General features: G+C 41.0%; 1 protein-coding gene across 2 annotated transcripts in view; it reads left to right on the top strand.

Moving 5' to 3' along the window:
* Window positions 1-22,617, top strand: part of afap1l1b (actin filament associated protein 1-like 1b) — a 72,088-nt gene that overhangs the window by 43,876 nt on the left and 5,595 nt on the right. For both annotated transcript variants that reach the window (XM_060936257.1, XM_060936256.1), the window contains exons 11-17: window positions 730-885; window positions 2,638-2,849; window positions 2,953-3,098; window positions 3,366-3,438; window positions 14,376-14,487; window positions 14,578-14,745; window positions 14,929-15,104. In XM_060936257.1, coding sequence (XP_060792240.1) covers window positions 730-885; window positions 2,638-2,849; window positions 2,953-3,098; window positions 3,366-3,438; window positions 14,376-14,487; window positions 14,578-14,745; window positions 14,929-15,104 — 1,043 coding nt within the window. The remainder of the gene's footprint in view (window positions 1-729; window positions 886-2,637; window positions 2,850-2,952; window positions 3,099-3,365; window positions 3,439-14,375; window positions 14,488-14,577; window positions 14,746-14,928; window positions 15,105-22,617) is intronic.

Here is a 22,617-nt window from a genome sequence, read left to right on the forward strand (position 1 = left end):
CGTACAGAAAGGCCCTTGCCGGCCACGGGGCTCGAACCCGGACCTTCTTGCTATGAGGCGACAGCGCTAACCACTACACCACCGTGCCGCCCTATATGCAAGGATATAAAGGAAAATAACATCGGGCATGATACAGACCCTTGTAGGACACCATTTTTCCATTCTTGAAAAAATATAATATTATTACGTAGCTATTTTTGCTCTTTGGGGTTTTACTTTTTCTTTTTTATTGAGAACAAAAAGTAGCATTGAAATGATATTGGAAATGAATTACAGAAAAGGATTTTTTTAAATGATAAGATAGACACAAACCAGATACGCCATTTATTGACACTTCAGAGGATAGGGTCTTAGCACCCCCCCCTCCTCCACACACACACACTTCCAAGGTCAAAGTGTAAAGTGTGTGTTCCAGAGTCAACCTGCTTCCCCTGAGTTGTGTGTGTGTGTGACCTCAGTCTGAAACAATGGCAGGAGGGACAGAGGAAGGATGTAACTGTTTGGCTACGTACTTTTTTGTCTTTCTGTTATGTGCAGTTTAAAGGATCCTTAACTTTGTTGTATGTGTTTTAGAGACTTTTTTTACAGGCTGTTTTACAGATATATGTATATATATATATTTTTACCTCCACATAATTAAAATGCTTAATAGACAAATATGCAGTTCTGTTTCCTAAAACCATAAGCAAGTTTTCCCATTTCTGACTTCACTGCTTTTTGCTCCTGAAGGGAAGGGGAAAAGGGGGGCTTTCTCTGAGCTGACCGGTTCCATGAGTCGTGCTGCTGGCCGGAAAATCAACCGTATAATCAGTTTTTCAAAGAAGAAACCTCCTCTGCCTGGAGATACCAGTAACCTGTCTCACACTGATGACAACCCACGCTGTGGTGAGGAACTTTCATAAGAAATACTGTTCATTCAGCACAGTCAACATGCGATCATCAGCATAGAACCTTATATTACTCTTGTACCAGCATGTATAATTTTGCAAGAGTTGGGATGGGAATTAAAACGTTGTGGAGAATATTCTAGTCTCCTGTGTTTTGTAAAATAACTACACTTGACAATTATTCCACAAAATCGAGTCGTACATGAGCTGATAGCCGACGAGGCGCATAGCTCTCAGCCATGTACGATGAGATTGAGTGGAATAACTGTTTTATTCTATCCACATTCGCTGGATTTTGAGAAACAGAGCACTTTTATTTTTATTTCTTGCAAATTCAATAAATAAAAACTTTATACAAAACGTCCGACAAAATAATTTCCGCTTCGAAACAAAATGGCGAAATGAAAGTAGCAGTTTGTGAAAAATGCTATAATAATTCTTGAAAAATAAAAAAGATACGTTCTTACCATCAAATACTTTTATTCCATATTTTGTTGCTTTTTTTTGTTGTTGTAGTTTTTTGGGTTTTGTTTTGGAGTAGAGTCTTTATTTCGTCCTCGGTTGGTTCAGCAACACGCTCCGCCATTTTGTTTTTCTCTACCCACGGTATATGAGCTGATAGCCTAGTAGTAGAGTAGCCAATCAGAGCACATGATTGCTCATATCCAGTGAATGTGGATAGAATAATATACAGTATTCAAGAGAAAAAAACTTTCTCTTGCATTAAAATAGTCTTGGCTCTCATTACCTAACACAAGTGAAATTTAGTGCGTATTTTGTTATTAAGCTCAGGTAAGCTCTGAATAATAATAATAATAATAAAGGAACAAGATGCGACTGAGTAAGCTGTATTAAATATGGCTAGATTTTTTAGAATTATGTTTGAATACTTGTGTAATTGAGCGAAACAACTGTGATAAAAATGAGCTAAAAATTTCTCTATTACTTTATAGTTAGTTGCTCAACTTTTAGGAAAAAAGGACATGATGAATTGTACTGAACATCTGCAAATCTTGGGCGTTCATTATTGCAAAACAAATACATGAAAATACATTTTGTATTAATCAATAACAAATTGTGATTAAAAAATTAGCTTAAAAAAGCAATACTGGACAATGTGCAATATTAATGTGCAATATAATGTGCAATACCTCTCCGGCTAGATTTATTTTATTTTTTCCATATTTTATTTTTTATATTTGTATATGTTAATAATTAATTTATCTAGAAGTTTTCTCTATTTTCTTTCTCTGTTTATTCTGTAATGATGCTGCTGGAATTTTAATTTCCCTGAGGGAACCCTCCCAAAGGGATCAATAAAGTTTCATCCATCTATCTATCTATCTATCTATCTATCTATCTATCTATCTATCTATCTATCTATCTAAAATTTTCTCTTTTATGTTATAGTTAATCGCTCAAATGTTAGGAAAAAAGGACGTTGAATTGTTCATTATTGCGAAAAAAATACATGAAACTATATTTTGTTGTACAAGTATAACATTTAATAACACTTTTATACATGGGAGATTATCATGGGATCATAATGATGTCTAGTTTCACAGACAGTATTTCATTAAGAATATGGCTTCTATGTGTAAATACAGTATATGGACAATTTTTACAGTAGGTAGCAAAATATTTTTGTTACACAAGAGTTTGGGGTTAAATAGTACTGTATTGGGTTTGATGTCACCTTAATGGTTGAAATGTATCAGCTATTGATATGAAAGTATTTCTGTCCTTGCAGGTTATCTGAACGTCCTGGTAAACCAGTGCTGGAAGGAGCGTTGGTGTTGTGTGAGGAGCGGCACTCTGTATTTCCATAAAGACAGATCGGACATGCACACTCACGTTAAAGCTCTGGTCCTTCATGGGGTCGAGGTCTTACCTGGTTTGGGGCCCAAGCACCCTTTTGCTTTCCGTATCATGAGAGACGGCAGTGAAGTGGCAGCTCTGGAGGTACAGCAATAACAATACACTGGCATTTGTGATAGATTTGTCTAGTACATAGAACACATTTTCCATTTGCTTATTACTTTGAACATAAATCCGTGTGTCTCAGGCGAGCTGCTCGGAAGAGATGGGCCGCTGGCTTGGTGTGCTTTTGGCAGAAGCTGGTTGTGTTACAACCCCAGAGGCTTTGCACTACGACTACGTAGACGTGGACACAATCAGCAGCATCAAATCAGCAGCTCGACATTCTTTCCTGTTAGTCGAGCTTCTGTTGTGTTTGCTCTATGAGTAATGCAGTGATGTGCTGACATGATACAGGACGGTCAATTTAATTCAGTTTAGTTGGTTTACGATAGAATTTTACAGCCACATTTAAACAGAGAGCATTTCAAACAGGCAATGGGCAAAAGTTAAGCCTGCCCACTGAACGTTTCTACATTTGACTGTATCAGTAATGCTCATGAAGTTACCTGTGTGCAAAAACAATATTAGTTACACAGTTATGTGCTCTGATTTTTCTAGCTGGGCCACTTCCTCCAGCAGCGCTTCCACAGACTCTCGCACCTACGATGAAGTTCCTTATGAGAGTGTACTGGTATGTCAAATATGTCAAATGCAATGTAAGCCTGGTGTAGTTCTTCATTCCAGGAATGTCACCTCTGTCTTAACAAACTCATCACCATGATCCAGGTTTTTAGAAGAACAGCAACAGATTCAACTTTTGAATACATTGTTGTGATTTATTGAAATCGGATACTGTGCAATGCCAACATTTTTGTGTCTTTCAAAGCCTTTTTATCCCCCACCGGCCGAAAGGCCTGAAGGGGGATTATGTCATGGCGATTTCCTTCCTTCCTTCCTTGCTTATTCTGTTCATCCATCCTGGAAAGGGTGCTCACTTTCTGAAATCCACTCCTCTCATAATTTTTGTAGGAATTTCACGAAACTTGGCAGGATCCTTTGTTATATGTCGGTAATACGCATATTGTTATTTTGTTCAATTCGGTTGCATTTTACCAGAGTTACAGCCCTCGATTAACAACCTTGTACTTTGACAATTTCATGAAGGTGTGCTCGCCTTCTGACATCAACTCATCTCACAATTTTTGGATGAATTTCTCGAAGCTTGGCCAAAGGCCTCGTTATACGGCGGTAATACGCATATTGTGATTTAATTTCATTTGTGAAAATTTTCCCAGAGCTTTGACCCTTGATTAAATAACTTATACTTTGACAATTTCATGAGGGTGTACGTTCTTCTGAAATCAACTCCTCTCACAATTTGTGGAGGAATTTCACCAAACTTGGCAAAAGGCTTTGTTATATGACAGTTATACGCATATTGAAATTTCGTTTAATTTGGGCAGATTTTACCAGAGTTATGCCCTTGATTATTAACAAACTTGTACTTTGGCAATTTCATCAAGGTGTGCTTGCTTTCTGAAATCAACTTCCCTCACAATTTTTATCCCCCACTGGCCGGAAGGCCCGAAGGAGGATTATGTCTGTCCATCTGTCCCAGGAATGGTACTCACCTTCTGAAATCAACTCCCCTCACAATTTTTGGAGGAATTTCATGAAACTTGGTAGGATTCTTTGTTATTTGTCGGTAATACACATATTGCAATTTCGTTCAATTCAGTCGTATTTTACCAGAGTTATGGCAGAGTTGCCAGCGGAGGATATTGTGCTCTCAGAGCATTCTTGTTTTGTTTGTTTTCATATTTTACCACACATGCCTCTAAAGGTCATTTTTTGGTTGTCTTATCTAAGAACATTGAGTGTTCAAGAAAAGCTGTGAAAGCATCTGAAAGCCAACAATATCCTGGTACAATTCTGTAGGAGACATTTTTGCACCTCTGTGGTTGTTAAAAGCAGTTTGGGGTAAATTCTTATGTTTACAACTCATCGACTTTTCAAAAAGATCTTACCTTGAAATACTGTATGTGAGGCAGTCTAGAAAAACCAGTTGGATGCCATTGTGGCAAAAAAATTGTGTTTGACCCAAGATGAAATTTTTCTTCTTATCACCTACATTGACATCTCAACTTTAAAAGTAGACCACCTTTCAGATTTTTCAAGTGTAGGTCATAAAAATAATTTTCCCGACACCCAATTATTTTTGTTTAGTGGACTGAAAGCTACTGAATTTGAATCACAGACTTCCAATTTTATTAGTTTTTTTTTAACAGAACAATTAATTCATTTAGAGCCACGTGGCCCTAAATTCTCCGCTATTTTTTCCTGCTTCACCATGACCCAGTTCAAGATACTCCGTCATGCATCACATGGTGGGCTTTCCCTGTTCGCACAAGGCATTGTGAGATACAAATTTGAAACAGGAGAGGAAAATGGAGGACGTGAGTGTGCGAAGGAAACATGAAATACTGACTACAGTAACGGAACGCGAGAAGAAAAGATGTTATGTTGCGAAGGAAAGGAAACGCAGGACCAAACTAATAAATATTGGCAGTCAGCGAGCACCTCAGTGTGATCAGCTGTGCGTTTATGCCCAGGTCAGATGGCAGAAAGACGCATGCTGCGACTGCAGGTGGACGCAGGTGTTTTGCGTCAAATCCTTTGGTGTGGTCAGACATATTGCAAGACGTACAGTTTTTAAGCTGAATTTTGTCACGAGCCAACCGGGAACATCTAGGTCCTTATCTGATCTTTCACCCCTTTCCCTGGTTTTCCCCGAGCTTTCCCCGTGCTGCGGTCAGCACACCTGTCTCTCATCAGCTCATCCACGACTCTATATTATACCACTCGGATATTCATTTGGTGTGGGATTGTCTTCACCTCAGGATATGGTTTGTCAAAATTTTTTTCCCCCTGGTTTTTGTATTCTATTATTATGTTTTTACTTTGCTGCGTGCTGTGGAGTATTTTGCTCTTCTGTGGATATCTTTTATTGGGACTGTGAGTGCGTTGTTTTCCCGACACGGAAACGCTTTGAACTTTTGAACTTCTGAACTGTGTTCTTTGAATTGAGAGCTCTTTCCCGTTGCAGGGCCGCGTTTCTGGACTCTATCATGCTTTTTTCCTTTCGCGCTCGTTTGGCAGCTGATCTCTGATCTCTATTTTTTCCCTAATTACCTGTTCTTGTATTTTTCCCATCGGCTCCTCCCCTCCACTCCTCCGCCATCCAGATTATGACCTGCCTTCTACGTGCATCAGCCTGCTATTTGCACCAATTGGAAGCAAATCGCAGCTGAAATGCAAACAGATCGTGATCCACTTGCATCAACCTGCTTCTACTAAAGACCCTCTGCAACATTCTGCCGTTATCTGCATCATCATGCGTCGACGCAAGACCAGTCTTGCGTCTACCTGCGATTTTGTCATCGCAGGTAGACGCAAGTAGTTGAAAACTAGTTGCAGCCTGCCGTCTGACCTGGGCATTAGCAACAGAATGATGTAACTGTCAGTGCACGGTCAAGGTAAACCTGTAGATGGCAGTAATGCAACACTGTGGACGCCAGCTGCCGTAAAACCCAAAAGAAGAAGAAGAAGGTAAACCTGCGCATGCGCACACGGACATCTTCTGTCTGCTTGACTGCATGGAGAGAGCGATTTAATGCACATTATTTGCTTTAATCCCCTCAAATTAAATAACTTCCCAGCCACAGAATGGCCTGTTTTTTTTTAAATATTACAGAAATAAACGTAACATGTAAACACCAAATTTCAGAGGGAACTAAACTTCACCGATTTTATGAAATTGAAAGGCCGTCTAGCTTTAAGAAACCGTACATGGTGCATAGTTCATGGAGATTTTTTTTTAATTCTGTAATGGAGGCAATTAAAATTGTAGCAGAGCAAAATACCTCAAAATAAATAGAAATGACAACATATTAGAATGAGGGCTGCTGTTATAGAAAATTAAATCACCACCTTGTGACCAATCAGATTTGTGACTTCAGAGGCTGATATTTCTTATCCATTTTGCACGTCTATTAGTGATTCACTTTCAGTGCAAGTGCACATAGTGAGTCAGAAAAAGTGAAACATTTTAAGGGAAAAAAAAAGCCATATCAGCAGCAGATCATAAATATCACCAACCAAATAAGGTTGTTATGGAGGCAGTTATTTTTATTTCTGCAGTCCATGTCACCAAGACAACTAGTGCTGCTCCTCCGGCTCGGAGTACGACTGCTGAGTGTATTATCGCTTTCCATTCACTCTTTTTCCTCTTTCTCTCTCTCTCTTTCTGCTGTGACTTCATTCCAAAGCGCTTAGCCTCTCATTAGAGCCATGCCATTAGAAGGGGCATTAGAGAATGCCTACCAGCCATCCCTCTGGAGTGGAACTGTGCCCAAATAGCATGGGTGCTTAAACTCCGTCATGATCTAGTGCTCTGCTAGAACTAAAGATATTGTTATCAAAGTGGTCCCACTGTGTAGAGGGGTGAGGGATGGCGTTTGGAGGAGTGTAATGGTTTTAGCTCTTTAGGTCGCAAACATCAGTTATCTTTATGAAGGGGACAGGCAGCCAACCAAACTGCATAAATGTTTATCACTGAATTATCAAGCATGAAGTGCAGAATTGATTCACCCTTCGTCTTTTTCAGCTGCAAAGCCTATTGTGTTTTATTTATATATATATATATATATATATATATATATATATATATATATATATATACAGGGGCGCTGCCAGAAATTTTGGGCCCCATGATAGATTAGAATTTTGGGCCCCCCAACTTGGCCCACCCTCGTCACAATTGCACTATTGTCATTATTTGACTTTTGATAGCCCATGGACTTTGACTTTGTGACTTTATTATATTTTATGTATTAACCTACCAGGGACTAGATGAAAACTGGTCAGTGACTAATTCTGGTGCATTTACAATCACAAATGAAAATTCAAGATTTTGCCACATGCCTTCTTGTGCTAGGACAGGGCTTTTCAAAGTGTGGGGTGCGCCTCCCCTGGGGGGCGCCAGAGTTCTTCAGGGGGGGGCGCAACGTGAGGAAACATAAACCAGAATAAGTTACTATTGCAGACATTTAGCGAACTTCAGCTAGCCTTTACCAGAGACAAAATGGATCGATTTTTAGCAGGGCTTTGAACCGGTTCAAGGAACGAAAACAAAAACCGGGAACTTTTTCTATTTCACATGGAACAGAAACGAAACCAGAAACTTTATTATTTTTTATGTTCCAGAACAGAAACGCTTATTAAAAATAATGGTAACCGGTTAATACCGGTTTTTATTTCGTTCCTCAAAGTTTCTGTAGCCTACAAATAAAGTCATTCTTCTCCTGCGCAAGTTTCTATGACCCGCTGGGGTTCACTTCCTGTGTGACGTTCGCTGATTGAATGGAGAGAGCGGGAAGGTGGACTACTATCATGTCTCCACGTGATAATAAGTAAGTGCATTACTGAGTGTCTGAGCAAAGAAGAGCCTGAACGTTGTAACCTCCCTATTGGCTGTTTGTAAAAATGTATCAATTGTTGCCCTTCCCACGGGAATCATCGCGGGCTCGAGAGACAAGACCTGACGAGTTAGTTCGTTGGTAGCAGAACAAAATGTCTGGACACAAATCGGGTTTTCAGAAAAGGAAAGAAAATAAACAGAGGGTCGAAAATACAAAAAAGGAGGCAGAAAATGCAAAACGAGTTTTAAGGTAGGACAAATGGTTACTTTTTAAGGCAGCCCGCCGTGGCTGCAGGCTTTCAGTTGTGTCATTGAATGGTTACTTTTCTGAGGCAGCCCGCCGTGGCTGCCTGCAGGCTTATTTATTATAGCCCATTTAGTTAAAATAGTTGATATAAAATGTTTATAGTTATAGTTATGTGATGGTTGTCCTGATTTAGACTGTTTTTTTGGGGGGGGGGTGGGGGGTGGGGGGGGGGGGTGCGCGATGTTGCACCCGGGTCCAGATTAGGGCAGAACCGGCCCTGACTACATTTCAGGTGTAGTTTGTTTTATGAATGTATGTACTTGCATAGATGTGTACTTGGTCTTCCAATATGGCGCCTAACAAAACCTCGCGGCGCGGTGACGTCATGTGGTAGCCCTCTATAGGGCCTGACTAGCCTTTGGTAACACACTAAACGAATTATCTTTCATTTTTGGCACTTTTTCTGTTTGTGTAGATGGGAAGACATACTGAGAATCCAAATCGCCAACATTTGAAATAATAATTGTTTTGAATTATTTCTTGTCTTATTTAATGAAGGTTGTAATAGAATTAGCCTACATTTGGCTTAAGCTGGATGAGACAGAGACATAATTTTATAGCCATTTGTTAAACAGCTGACAGGGAACGTAATTAACCGTTCCGGGAACAAAATTTTTTTGTTCTAACCGGTTCGGGAACGTCTATTTAATGGTGGAACCCAAAACCGGAAACGTTAAAATTCCGTTTCTGTTCGGAACGAACCAATAGGAAAAAAATTCTGGTTCAAAGCCCTGATTTTTAGTACTTAAAGCTACAGTGAGTGAGGAGACAGAGTCTGGGCCAAGCAAAAAAAACAGACCCTCCAGGATTTCGCGATGTTGCGATTCAACCAATCCCCGCGAATTCAGGGTGGTGTTGCAATTATATCCAGTCACCGCAACCTTCCTGCAAATTTGACCAATCGTTGGCGTCGTCTTGAGGTGACGTCGACAAACTACCTTCCGCCTTACTTCCGTGTATACGTTCAAGAGAAGCAGCATGTGCGCAGTGTTGCCAGATTGGGCGGTTTTAAGTGCATTTTGGCGGGTTTGAACATATTTTGGACTGGAAAACGTCAGCAGTATCTGGCAACACTGCATGTGCGAGTCAGTGTTTATACAGGCTTAAATTCTGTTACTGAAAGTGTGTTATGTTTACAGTGAAGCACTGTGTGCACTTTACATTATTTTTTACTTAATACAAGAAATTAATGGATGCCAACATTTTTGCCAAAATGGTATTTTATTTTCCATTGTTTAGGCAGCTTCAGCATCATACTGTGAGATTCTGCTCAAATTGTTTTTTTTTCTATGAAACCTGAGCCATTTATTTTATTAGTTTATAATTATTGTTTAAATTAGTCTTCAGGAGAGACTGCCTGCACACAGTACTAGTATTAATAGTTTTTTTTCTTACATGAAATCTGAGGCATTTATATTATATTTTAAGGGAACTTCATGTTGTGCTGTGAGGTTCTCTGCACTTTAGCTTTTGAACCAACAGGTGCATTTGGATAAGTAAAGCCTATTTTTCTGCATTTTTGTAGTCCTGGTAATCTTTTATATTGGTAAAGTTGTTTATAGGACCATTTCTCAGTGTCTTTGTTTTTTTAATCAATAGTTTTTCGGTAATAACTTTAATATTTAACATATCACTCAATTTTAATCACAAAAAGAGAAAATCGCAACAATTTCTCGCAACTTTCACTTCCTCCCGCAATGTAATCGCAACAAAAACCTTAAAAACACCGCAACTTTCATCGCAATTTTTTGGAAACCCCCCGCAACATCAGACATTTTAGCCCGCAACAATCACAAAAAAGGCCCGCGGAATCCTGGGGGGACTGAAAAAAGAGGGAAGTATGACCACGATTATTTAAAGTTTGGATTTTCATGGACTGGATCTGAAGATGCTCCACTGCCACAGTGTGTTGTCTGCCAAGAGGTGCTAGCTAACGATGCTATGAGATGTTTAAAATGTGTAAAACAAGATGTTTAAAAAAAGCACAGATGTTTAAAATGTGTAAAAAAGGATGTTTTAAAAAGCACAGATGTTTAAAATGTGTAAAAGAAAAAAATAAAAATGTGTACAACGACCATTTTTTAAAATACAGTACGAATGGAACATTAAGTATAGCAACAACAAAAATTGTGAGGGGGGGGGGGGGGGGGCGCTGTTGTTTATTTGCTCTCTGAGGGGGGGCTGACTCTCCCACACTTTGAAAACCCCTGTGCTAGGACAATTGGTAGTGAAATGTGTGATGTGACTGCTAATAAATCATAGAAAAAGTTTTCTACCCAGCATCAAAATACCTATGGAAATCCCATGGATTGTTATGTGTTAGGTAGAAAGCTGTGTGTACTGTTCTGGTGTCCTCCCTGGCTGCTGCATCATGGCCTGATGAGGGGCCTGGCTCTGTTATCAGCAATGCATGCAAGTTAGTTAATGCATGAAAAAGTTTGATGCATTCAAGTTTGATGCATTTAAATGAACTCCATACTCAGTAGCCTTACAAATGTTACCCATAAAAGACAGGAAACATCTTATTATAAATTTATTTCAAAGTGACACGGAGTGACATTTCAATTTGATCAATTCCGTACGTATTTCTTCATATGCTGTAACCTCTATCCCTCTTTTATGTGTGCTGCGCTTTCTCCAGCTCCTCAATTTGAAACCAATGGTTTAGAACGTGCGAACATTCCACACACGTAACCATGTCAAACACTTGACTGGTGTCCGTTATTAGCAACACTTTAATCTAGCAAACTGTATATGGCGCTCGCTCATTAAAAACTTCAATCCTAAAGCATTTATGGGTTGTATTGCTGCTTACCTCCTTCTCCAAAGGGGGGTTCAGTGGTTTGGTAGGGCGGAGGTCCCCCTGAGGCTGAATCTGTGAATATTTAGGGCACCCCATTAGTTATGAAACTGGTTATTAGCACTAGTTATTAGCACCAGCATAACGTAATATTTCATCTTGTTTATCACAGAAGTCAGTTCAGTTATTAAAATGGAAAAAATGTCACTGTACAAACTGTAAAAGTGTTCTCTTGATAGGCTAATCCAACCACGTTCATACTGTTCATTTACCATTCGCTAATATTTTGAACACACATGTGAGCGATAGCTACCTTTCTTTGGGAAAAACTGAGTGACCAGTTGCCTGCCTCTCCGGTCCCTCTCAGCTTTCAGCTGCCTTTCTTTACGTTTTTGACAGCCACTCTTCATATTTAGCGATCATAGACTGTACGCACTCCACTGCTGGCTGGCTGGCTGCTGCACCACGACACAGCAGCAAGTAGCGTTGTACTGATCAGCACACAGATTTAACGCATCGTGCTTCTACCAGAACTGGACCATACCATTTCGCTAAAGGGGGAGGGTTAAATGACAATATGTTGAAGAACTCAAGAAATAGACAACCTTGTTCAATTAGCTCATTTTACCAGATGGAATATCGCATTGTTGTTATTTCAAAAGTCTTATTAAAATCATTAAAAGCATATTATCAGCCCCTTAAAGGGCCCCATGGCAGTGCTGGACCCCTAGAATTGTTCTAACCCTTCCCCCCCGGCGGTGCCCATGTGTGTGTGTATATATATATATATATATATATATATATATATATATATATATATTAGTGCTGTCAAGCGATTAAAATATTTAATCGCAATTAATGTCGCGACTGTCATAGTTAACTCGCGATTAATCGCAATTTAATCGCACATTTTTGTCACATAAAAAACCATTGCAATTCTCTTATCAGCATAAAAAAAAGAATAGGCTTGCTTTGTACCAATGTTTTTTTTATTTTATTGCAAAGCATAACACGTCTTGACACAGCCACTGCAAAGTGAAACCTAAATCGAGCACCGGCGCGGGGCTAGCAAGAGAACCAAGAGTGAAGTGATCTATTCCTTGAGTTAGTCTACAACTCTAATCAGAGAGACAGGTTACACAGTGACGGTAGGCTTGACATGCTTGATTATAATATAAAGTACACTATTATATTAACTTTAAGTTGTTTGTTGATAAATATTGCATTGAATCTGATCTTTACTGTTTCAGCTCACTTAACACATTTTGTACTTTTATACTTTCTGCCTGTTGATGCGTCGCGCTGTCCAATCAGAGGCGGCCAAATTTGCATATTACAGGAAGGATTTCTGGGATAGCATTGAGTTTACAGTTCAGAGGGATCTGGCTTCTTTAGACGCTGTCTTCTTAAAACTGAATAAATATTTAAAAAGAGCCAAATGAGCCAGTCTTTTGAACGGCTCTTTTCAAAGAACGGATCACAAAGATGCGGATCCCATCAAAGAGCCATAAATCCCATCTCTACTAGCGCGCCCTGCCCGCGCTGGTTCTTTTGGGGGGGGGGGGGAAGGAGGGCAGAGGACTCTGGCTGTGTGGGGCGTGGCATTACAGTCTAGCTGCTATTGGTTTTCTAAGCAAAGTCTCTGTTCCAAGTTCCTGGCAGTTTCAAAAGCTTATGAAAAACCTACATCATGTCACAGAGCGTTAATCTCGCGATAGAAAAATTATCGCCATTAAAATTGAGTCAAGTTAACGCGTTAATAACGCGACATTTTTGACAGCACTAATATATATATATATATATATATATATATATATATATATATATATATATATGAGTGATTCCACGCTTATGGGTACTGAAATGGGGACATGAACTTATTTTTAAAAATTCACCTAAAACCATTTCTTTTTTTACCATCAGGTCACAAAACATGTAATCTTTAATGAATGACATGTTAAAAGATAACTTTAATTTTCTGAGATGTAATAAATTAATGAATTTATATGCCAAAGTCAAGCCTATGAGTTCCAAAATGATGTCTGTTACATTACTTCTGTTACGATTGTCCATCTCGCGTCTGTTACAAATTAATTACAATCTAGCTATATACCATGTTAATCTTATTGAAAGAATGTGTATGTTTATTCTACTACACATGTTTATTAATTATATTTGCTAAAACATCACCTTCCTATGTTTCAAAAAGTAATTCTACATTGTTAAAATTGAGAATCTATATGTCCACAACACTTCTGTTACGTTCTGACTTTGGCATATAAATATGTTTTTATTACATCTCAGAAAATTAAAGTTATCTTTTAACATATCATTCATTAAAGATTACATGTTTTGTGACCTGATGGTAAAAAAAGAAATGGTTTTAGGTGAATTTTTAAAAATAAGTTCATGTCCCCATTTCAGTACCCATAAGCGTGGAATCACTCATATATATATATATATATATATATATATATATATATATATATATATATACACAGTGCCCTCCATAATTACTGGTACTCCATGTACAGAAAAGAAGTTTATTCAAGTGTGCTTCTAGTATACTTCTTTTAAACTAAAAATAAGAGAGTATGCTTTCAGTTTACTTTTTATTTACTTATCAGAGATATAAAGTTATACATACAGTGCTGAGCGTAAATTAGTACACCCCCTTTGAAAAGTAACATTTTAAACAATCTCTCAGTGAACACAAACAATTTCCAAATTGTTTGCCAAATTCCTGTAGTCATCCGGGAAAGATAAGAAAACCCACAAACCAAATGAGGGAGAAGTGTGTGCAAAGTGTTTTCCCAGCCTGGCACACATATATTGTGAAATAATGATTACTAATAAGTGTAACATTTGGCAGCATGTTAGTTTTTTTTTTGCAATATTCTTTCCTGTGCCTATTCATCTTTACTCCACATACAACTGCCTTCTTGATCAATCCTATTTCGAAACCTTTTACTTCTTCTGCTCTCTTGTCTTTCTGTTCTCTTGACAACTCCATCTTCCTCTCTGCCATAATGACTTTTTCAGGTAGAGGAGACTCAGCCTAAATCAGGAACTCAAATGAAGCGAGGCTCTTCTTTCTCCAGCACTGATAGAGTAAAGAGCAACCCTGAAGTCATGGTGAAAAGACACGGCTCTTGTGAGTCTTCACTTATTCATTCAGTGTCGTTGGATAATGCAGGCTTCTGAATGAACACCAGTTATGTTATGTTATCTGTTTCCCTCTTAGCTGTGAATCAGTACGGTAAATATGGGAAGACGAGAGCAGAAGAGGATGCGCGGCGATATCTGAACGAGAAAGAGCTGCTTGAAAAAGAGAAGGAAGAGATCAGAAAAAAGCTCGTGTTGCTACGCAAGGAGAAAAAAGAGGTGAAAGAGCAGCTCAAGGACGCCACAGGTGAGACTGATGCTTTGTGTAATTACACAATCTCACTAATTAATACTGTGTATAAAGAGTAGAAATACTGTGAAATTAGTAGTCAATGGTGAGCAGCCACTCAGAAAGGATGCTATGTGCTGGTGCCACCTACTGGCATAAAAATGGATTATGATAATAAATCTTTGTGTGCAATGTGAACAGGGAAACAACAGAAAGATTTGGAAAGGCGTCTGGCTCAGCTTGAAGAAAGCTGCAGAGGGAAGGAGGCTGAGCGAGTGGATCTGGAGCTTCGGCTCACCGAGGTGAAGGAGAATCTGAAGAAGTCTGTAGCAAGTGGTGAGCTGGGGGCCTCTGCTGAGAGTAAACCTGCAAACAAGGTGTGTGCTTCCAGCTTTGAGCTCTGCGTATGTATATATACTGGATACAGTACCAATCAAAAGTTTGGACACACACACTCCTTCATTGTGGTTTTTTTTTCTGTATTTGAACTATTTTCTACATTGTAGAACAATACTGAAGACATCAAAACAACTAAATGCGCTGCAAAAAATGGCCTTTCAAAAATAAGAAATAAAAGATTAAAACAGCATATTTGCTTGAATCAGGTGAAAAAAATCTGCCAATGGAACTAGTCAAATTTGACTTGGTAAGATTTCTTAAAGCAAGATGAAAAATCTAACCTGTTTTTAGATGAAATAATTCCAAAATAAGGTTGGGGAACTTATTATGCGAGATCTGATTAACTCAAAATAATCAAAATAGTTCTTATAACAAGATCGTACTTCTTACATTTAGCCATTCAAGTCATTTTTATTTATTTCATTTTAAGGGTATTTCACTTAAATTCATGACAAAGTCTTAGCAGTAAAAACTGAATTTAAGATAAATATACTAATATTAGGATTGTTAAATTCTACAACTAAGCATTGCTAGCTTAAAAGATTCTCCTTTTGTGACCTGTAATTAGTAAAATACTCTAGATATGAGACCAGAGACTATCTTGAATCAAATTGACGACACGTGTAGCATTGCAACAAGTTTATTTTTTTTCCCATTTCAACATTCAAACATTAAAACATCTCTTAAGATTCCACTTCCCCAGGACCTCAGGCACCAAAAAAAAAAAATAATAATAAAAAAAAGTCTACGCATTTTGACTTACAGTGCTTACACAACGCCAAAGCAACAGTGCATTTTGGGGGCACTGACTATTCATGTGTACGAGGGGTTTACAAGATCAGGCACAAAAAAACCCAACCAACCAACCAACCAAACAAACAAACAAACAAAACACTGAACTTAACTCACAGCATTCCAAAAAGACCTCACTAAAATGCCCTCCACTCATTCATAGCCTTTTTGAAGGCACTTGTCTGGTCTAGAGTATGTACAGCATCTAGAAGGAGCTCACTCTGAATGGCTGAGAAAACAGTCGCAGTAAACTTAGTGCTCAGCATAAATGAGTCCACCCCCTTTGAAAAGTAACATTTTAAACAATATCTCAATGAACACAAATAATTTCCAAAATGTTGAAAAGACAAAGTTTAATATAATATCTGTTTAACTTATAACGTGAAAGTAAGGTTAATAATATAAACTTAGATTACACATTTTTCAGTTTTACTCAAATTAGGGTGGTGCAAAAATGAGTACACCCCACAACAAAAACTACTACATCTAGTACTTTGTATGGCCTCCATGATTTTTAATGACAGCACCAAGTCTTCTAGGCATGGAATGAACAAGTTGGCGACATTTTGCAACATCAATCTTTTTCCATTCTTCAACAATGACCTCTTTTAGTGACTGGATGCTGGATGGAGAGTGATGCTCAACTTGTCTCTTCAGAATTCCCCAAAGAAAATAATTTCTTTACACCACAAAGGTGAAGGCTACAAGATGATCATCAAAGCTTTACTTATCAGTCAGAATACTGTAGCAAAAGTGGTACAAAAATTTAAGAAAGATAGAATTGCAACCATCTCACAGAGACGTCCAGGTCGTCCACGGAAGTTAACACCTCGACAGAAGCGTCTTCTGATGAGAAGGGTTGAAGAAAATCGGTATGCAAGTTCACTGCAGTTATCTAAAGAAGTAGAAAGCCAAACTGGGGTGACTATTTCCTGTGACACAATACGGCGTACACTGCAGAGGAATGGCATGCATGGATGCCGTCCACAAAAGAAGCTTCTCCTAAAGCCCAGGCACAAAAAAGCCTGCCTAGAGTTTGCCAGGGCCCATGCTGACAAAGATGAAGACTACTGGGACTCTATACTCTGGAGTGATGAGACCAAGATAAATGTTTTTGGAACTGATGGCTTCAAAACTGTATGGTGTCGCAAAAGTGAGGAATACAAAGAAAAATGCATGGTGCCTATAGTGAAACATGGTGGTGGCAGTGTCTTTATGTGGGGCTGCATGAGTGCTGGTGGTGTCTGGGAGCTGCATTTCATTGATGGCATCATGAATTCACAGATGTATTGCTTTATACTGAAAGAGAAGATGCTACCATCACTCCGTGCCCTTGATCGTCATGCAGTTTTCCAACATGATAATGATCCTAAACACACATCTAAGGCCACTGTTGGATTTCTGAAGAAGAACACGGTGAAAGTGATTCAGTGGCTAAGTATGTCTCCTGATCTGAACCCAATTGAACACCTATGGGGAATTCTGAAGAGACAAGTTGAGCATCACTCTCCATCCAGCATCCAGTCACTAAAAGACGTCAAACAAAATATGTTTCATATTTTAGATTCTTCAAAGTAGCCACCGTTTACCTTGATGACGCTTTACACACTATTAGCATTATCTTAACCAGCTTCATCAGGGAGTCACCTGGAATGCTTTTCAGTTAACAAGTGTGCCTCGTCAAAAGTTAATTAGCGCAATTTCTTGCCTTCTTAATGCATTTCAGATCAAACAGTAAATAATAAAAATACAGTAAATAGCCCTATTCCACAACTGTAATAATCCATGCCAAGAACCGCTCAATGAAATAAAGAGAAACGACATCCATCATTACTTTAAGACATGAAGAAGTGTCTTTTAATTAATAAAAATAAAGAAAAACCATTGAATTAGAAAGGGTGCCCAAACTTTTGCCTGGTCCTGTAATATACAAGATATTACATAGTGGTGCGAAGTTTATCTTTGAGTGGTGAACACATTCACGAGTGAGTGATGCAAACGAGTGAAAATATTTTTCAACACGAGAAGATAAACTTCATATCTTCGTGCCTCCGTGTAATGTTCTTTATATTATACAGACACGTCTACAAAAAAAATACACAAGTTTTAATTTTGAACCAGTTTGCCATTTTGATGATGTGCGGGAAAACACTGGGACTGACGTGATTGGAGTGAAATACTGGGAAATATGTCACTCAGATCTGCGATGTAGACTATTTTGTATGAAAAATGCGAGTTTTTCAAGACGAGGAGATAAACTTCATATCTTCAAGACAGTGTGTGATTTTCTTTTTATTATATAGACACATTCACAAACAAAAAGTCTCCAAATTCATCAAAAAAATTCATCGATTTCTTCACGAGTGACACGTAGAGATTTAGGTGGTGTAGTGGTTAGCACCGTCATCTCACACCAAGAAGGTTCTGGGTTCGAGCCCAGCAGCTGGCGAGGGCCTTTCTGTGTGGAGTTTGCATGTTCTCCCCGTGTCTGCGTGGGTTTCCTCCACAGTCCAAAGACATGCAGTTAGGCTAACATGGGGTGGCCTTGGGCTGAAGTGTCCTTGAGCAAGGTACCGAACCCCTGACTGTAGTATCCCTGGGCGCTGTAGTATGGCTGCCCACTGCTCTGGGTGCGTGTGTTCACTGCTTCAGATGGGTTAAATGCAGAGGATGAATCTCACTGTGCTTGAGTGTGCATGTGACAAATAAAGGTTTCTTCTTCTTATGTCATGGTTTTGGTTCTCCATGTCCCAGAGGTATGAAAGGTACGAGTTGCATATTTTCCAGTAAATCACTCCTGTCCATATATATATACACACACACGTACATACATATGGGCTCGTTTATTTTCATAAAGTAAATTTGTGTTGAAAAGTCTGTGAAATTTGTTTCATATACACACAAGGGTCCCTGCTGCCAAAACGTTTGAGAACCTTTCCCATTTTGATTGATTAGATTAGATTAGATTGAACTTTATTGATCCCTTTGGGAGGGTTCCCTCAGGGAAATTAAAATTCCAGCAGCATCATTACAGGATAAACAGAGAATAGAAAATAGAGAAAACTTCTAGATAAATTAAATTAAATTAAATTAAATTAAATTAAATTAAGAGCCATTCCACCGAATCGGTGCCATTTCCGTCCCTAGAAAATTATATGTATAAATACACATAAAAATGTACTTTAAAATACATTTCCTTATTACGCAGAATGTCCTGCACATCGATCTGATTTCAAATTTAAGATATATAATTGTAAGGATTAATAAAAGCTACCTAAAACCCTGAAAAATAGCATGTGTTACCTGTCCCCGCACTCTAACTTTATACTTAACTATGAAATATTATGATTAAAATCCTTCAGAAACAGTATTTCTTTTGCACTGTTGTGTGACTCCATATCCTATCTATGGTTTAAATATATTTTTTTCATAAGAAATCCACAATATCTTAGTTAAAATACACATTTTAGTCGTGTCCCTGGGTTTTCACTCAGTCCTGTTACCCAAACATATTACCCCATCTGACAAATTTGGAACATTCCATAAATCACATGCTCAACAGGAAGTTACATCAGTTGTGTCTTGTGAAGGCCATGGGAAGACCAAAAGTTAGTTCTCTCATTTACTTTTCTGTATATTTGATGATTTTTTTAACTTTGACTGATAAGGGCAACGTCAACATACTGTCCTGTTCTCGTCTCGTCTCGTCTTCTTCCGCTTTATCCGGGACCGGGTCGCGGAGGCAGCAGTCTAAGCATGGAAGCCCAAACTTCCCTTTCCCCAGACACCTCGGCCAGCTCCTCGGGAAGAACACCGAGGCGTTCCCAGGCCAGCCGAGAGACATAGTCCCTCCAGCGTGTCCTGGGTCTTCCCCAGGGCCTCCTCCCGGGGGGACATGCCTGGAACACCTCCCCAGGGAGGCGTCCAGGAGGCATCCGAAAAAGATGCCCGAGCCACCTCAGCTGATTCCTCTCGATGTGGAGGAGCAGCGGCTCTACTCTGAGCTCCTCCCGAGTGACTGTGCTTCTCACCCTATCTCTAAGGGAGCGCCCAGCCACCCTGTGAAGGAAACTCATTTCGGCCGCTTGTATCCGTGATCTTGTTCTTTCGGTCATTACCCAAAGCTCATGACCATAGGTGAGAGTCGGAACATAGATCAACCGGTAAATTGAGAGCTTCGCTTTTTGGCTCAGCTCCTTCTTCATCACGACGGACCGGTAAAGCGACCGCATCACTGCGGAGGCTGCACCGATCTGCCTGTCAATCTCATGCTCCATCCTTCCCTCACTCGTGAACAAGATCCCGAGATACTTAAACTCCTCCACTTGAGGCAGGACTTCTCCACCAACCTGAAGAGGGCAAGCCACCCTTTTCCGGTCGAGAACCATGGCCTCGGACTTGGAGGTGCTGATTCTCATCCCAGCCGCTTCACACTCGACTGCAAACCGCCCCAGTGCATGCTGAAGGTCCTGGTTTGAAGAAGCCAACAGGACAACATCATCCGCAAAAAGCAGAGATGAAATCCTGTGGTTCCCAAACAGGATTCCTTCCGGCCCCTGGCTGCGCCTAGAAATTCTGTCCATAAAAATTATGAACAGAACCGGTGACAAAGGGCAGCCCTGCCGGAGTCCAACATGCACTGGGAACAGGTCTGACTTACTGCCGGCAATGTGAACCAGACTCTTGCTCCGTTCGTACAGGGACCTGACAGCCCTTAGCAAAGAGCCCTGAACCCCATACTCCCGAAGCACCCCCCACAGAATACCACGGGGGACACGGTCGAATGCCTTCTCCAGATCCACAAAGCACATGTGGACTGGTTGCACAAACTCCCATGAACCCTCGAGCACCCTATGAAGGGTATAGAGCTGGTCCAGTGTTCCGCGACCAGGACGAAAACCGCATTGTTCCTCCTGGATCCGAGGTTCGACTATCGGTCGAATTCTCCTCTCCAGTACCCTGGAGTAAACCTTCCCTGGGAGGCTGAGAAGTGTGATTCCCCTATAATTGGAGCACACTCTCCAGTCCCCTTTCTTAAAAAGAGGGACCACCACCCCAGTCTGCTACTCCAGAGGCACTGTCCCTGACCGCCATGCGATGTTGCAGAGGCATGTCAACCAAGACAGCCCCACAACATCCAGAGACTTGAGATGCTCAGGGCGGATCTCATCCACCCCCGGTGCCTTGCCACCAAGGAGCTTGCAAACCACCTCAGTGACTTCGGCTTGGGTAATGGACGAGTCCACCTCTGAGTCATCAGCCTCAGTCGCCTCAATGGAAGACATGACGGTGGGATTGAGGAGATCCTCAAAGCATTCCTTCCACCGCCCGACAATGTCCCCAGTCGAGGTCAACAGCTCCCCACCCGCACTGTAAACAGTGTTGGCAGAGTACTGCTTCCCCCTCCTGAGGCGCCGGACGGTTTGCCAGAATTTCTTCGAGGCCGACCGATAGTCCTTCTCCATGGCCTCCCCAAACTCCTCCCAGTTCCAAGTTTTTGCCTCCGCAACTGCCCGAGCTGCAGCACGCCTGGCCTGCCGATACCCGTCAACTGCCTCAGGAGTCCCGGAGGTTAACATGGCCCGATAGGACTCCTTCTTCAGCTTGACGGCATCCCTTACTTCTGGTGTCCACCACCGGGTTCGGGGATTGCTGCCACGACAGGCGCCCGAGACCTTGCGGCCACAGCTCCGAACAGCTGCGTCCACAATGGAGGTAGAGAACATGGTCCACTCAGACTCAATGTCCCCCGCCTCCCTCGGAAGCTGGGAAAAGCTCTCCCGGAGGTGGGAGTTAAAGACCTCCCCAACAGAGTGCTCGGCCAGACGTTCCCAGCAGACCCTCACCATACGTTTGGGCCTGCCAGGTCTGTCCAGCTTCCTCCTCCGCCAGCGGATCCAACTCACCACCAGGTGGTGATCAGTTGACAGCTCAGCCCCTCTCTTCACCCGAGTGTCCAAGACATAGGGCCGGAGATCAGATGAAACGATAACAAAGTCTATCATCGACCTCCGACCTAAGGTGTCCTGGTGCCACGTGCACTTATGGACACCCCTATGCTCGAACATGGTGTTCGTTATGGACAAACTGTGACTAGCACAGAAGTCCAATAACGAAACACCACTCGGGTTCAGATCGGGGAGGCCGTTCCTCCCAACCACGCCCCTCCAGGTGTCACTGTCGTCACCCACGTGAGCATTGAAGTCCCCCAGTAGCACAATGGAGTCCCCAGTCTGAGCACCCCTCAGTACCTCTCCCAGGGACTCCAAGAAGGCCGGATACTCTATACTGCTATTCGGCCCATAGGCACAAACAACAGCAAGAGCCCTCTCCCCAATCCGAAGGCGCAGAGAGGCGACCCTCTCGTTCACTGGGGTAAACTCCAACACATGGCGGCTGAGCTGGGGAGCTATAAGCAAGCCCACACCAGCCTGCCGCCGCTCACCATGGGCGACTCCAGAGAAGTGGAGAGTCCAGCCCCTCTCGAGGAGCTGGGTTCCAGAGCCCAAGCTGTGCGTGGAGGTGAGCCCAGCTATCTCTAGCCGGTACCTCTCAACCTCCCGCACAAGCTCAGGCTCTTTCCCCCCCAACGAAGTGACATTCCATGTCCCAACAGCTAGCCGCTGTGTCTGGGGATCAGGTCGTCGAGGCCCCTGCCTTCGACTGCCACCCAATCCACACTGCACCAGTCCCCTACTG

The sequence above is a fragment of the Neoarius graeffei genome, chromosome 12, assembly GCF_027579695.1.
Source record: "Neoarius graeffei isolate fNeoGra1 chromosome 12, fNeoGra1.pri, whole genome shotgun sequence".
In the NCBI taxonomy this organism is placed as follows: Eukaryota; Metazoa; Chordata; class Actinopteri; order Siluriformes; family Ariidae; genus Neoarius; species Neoarius graeffei.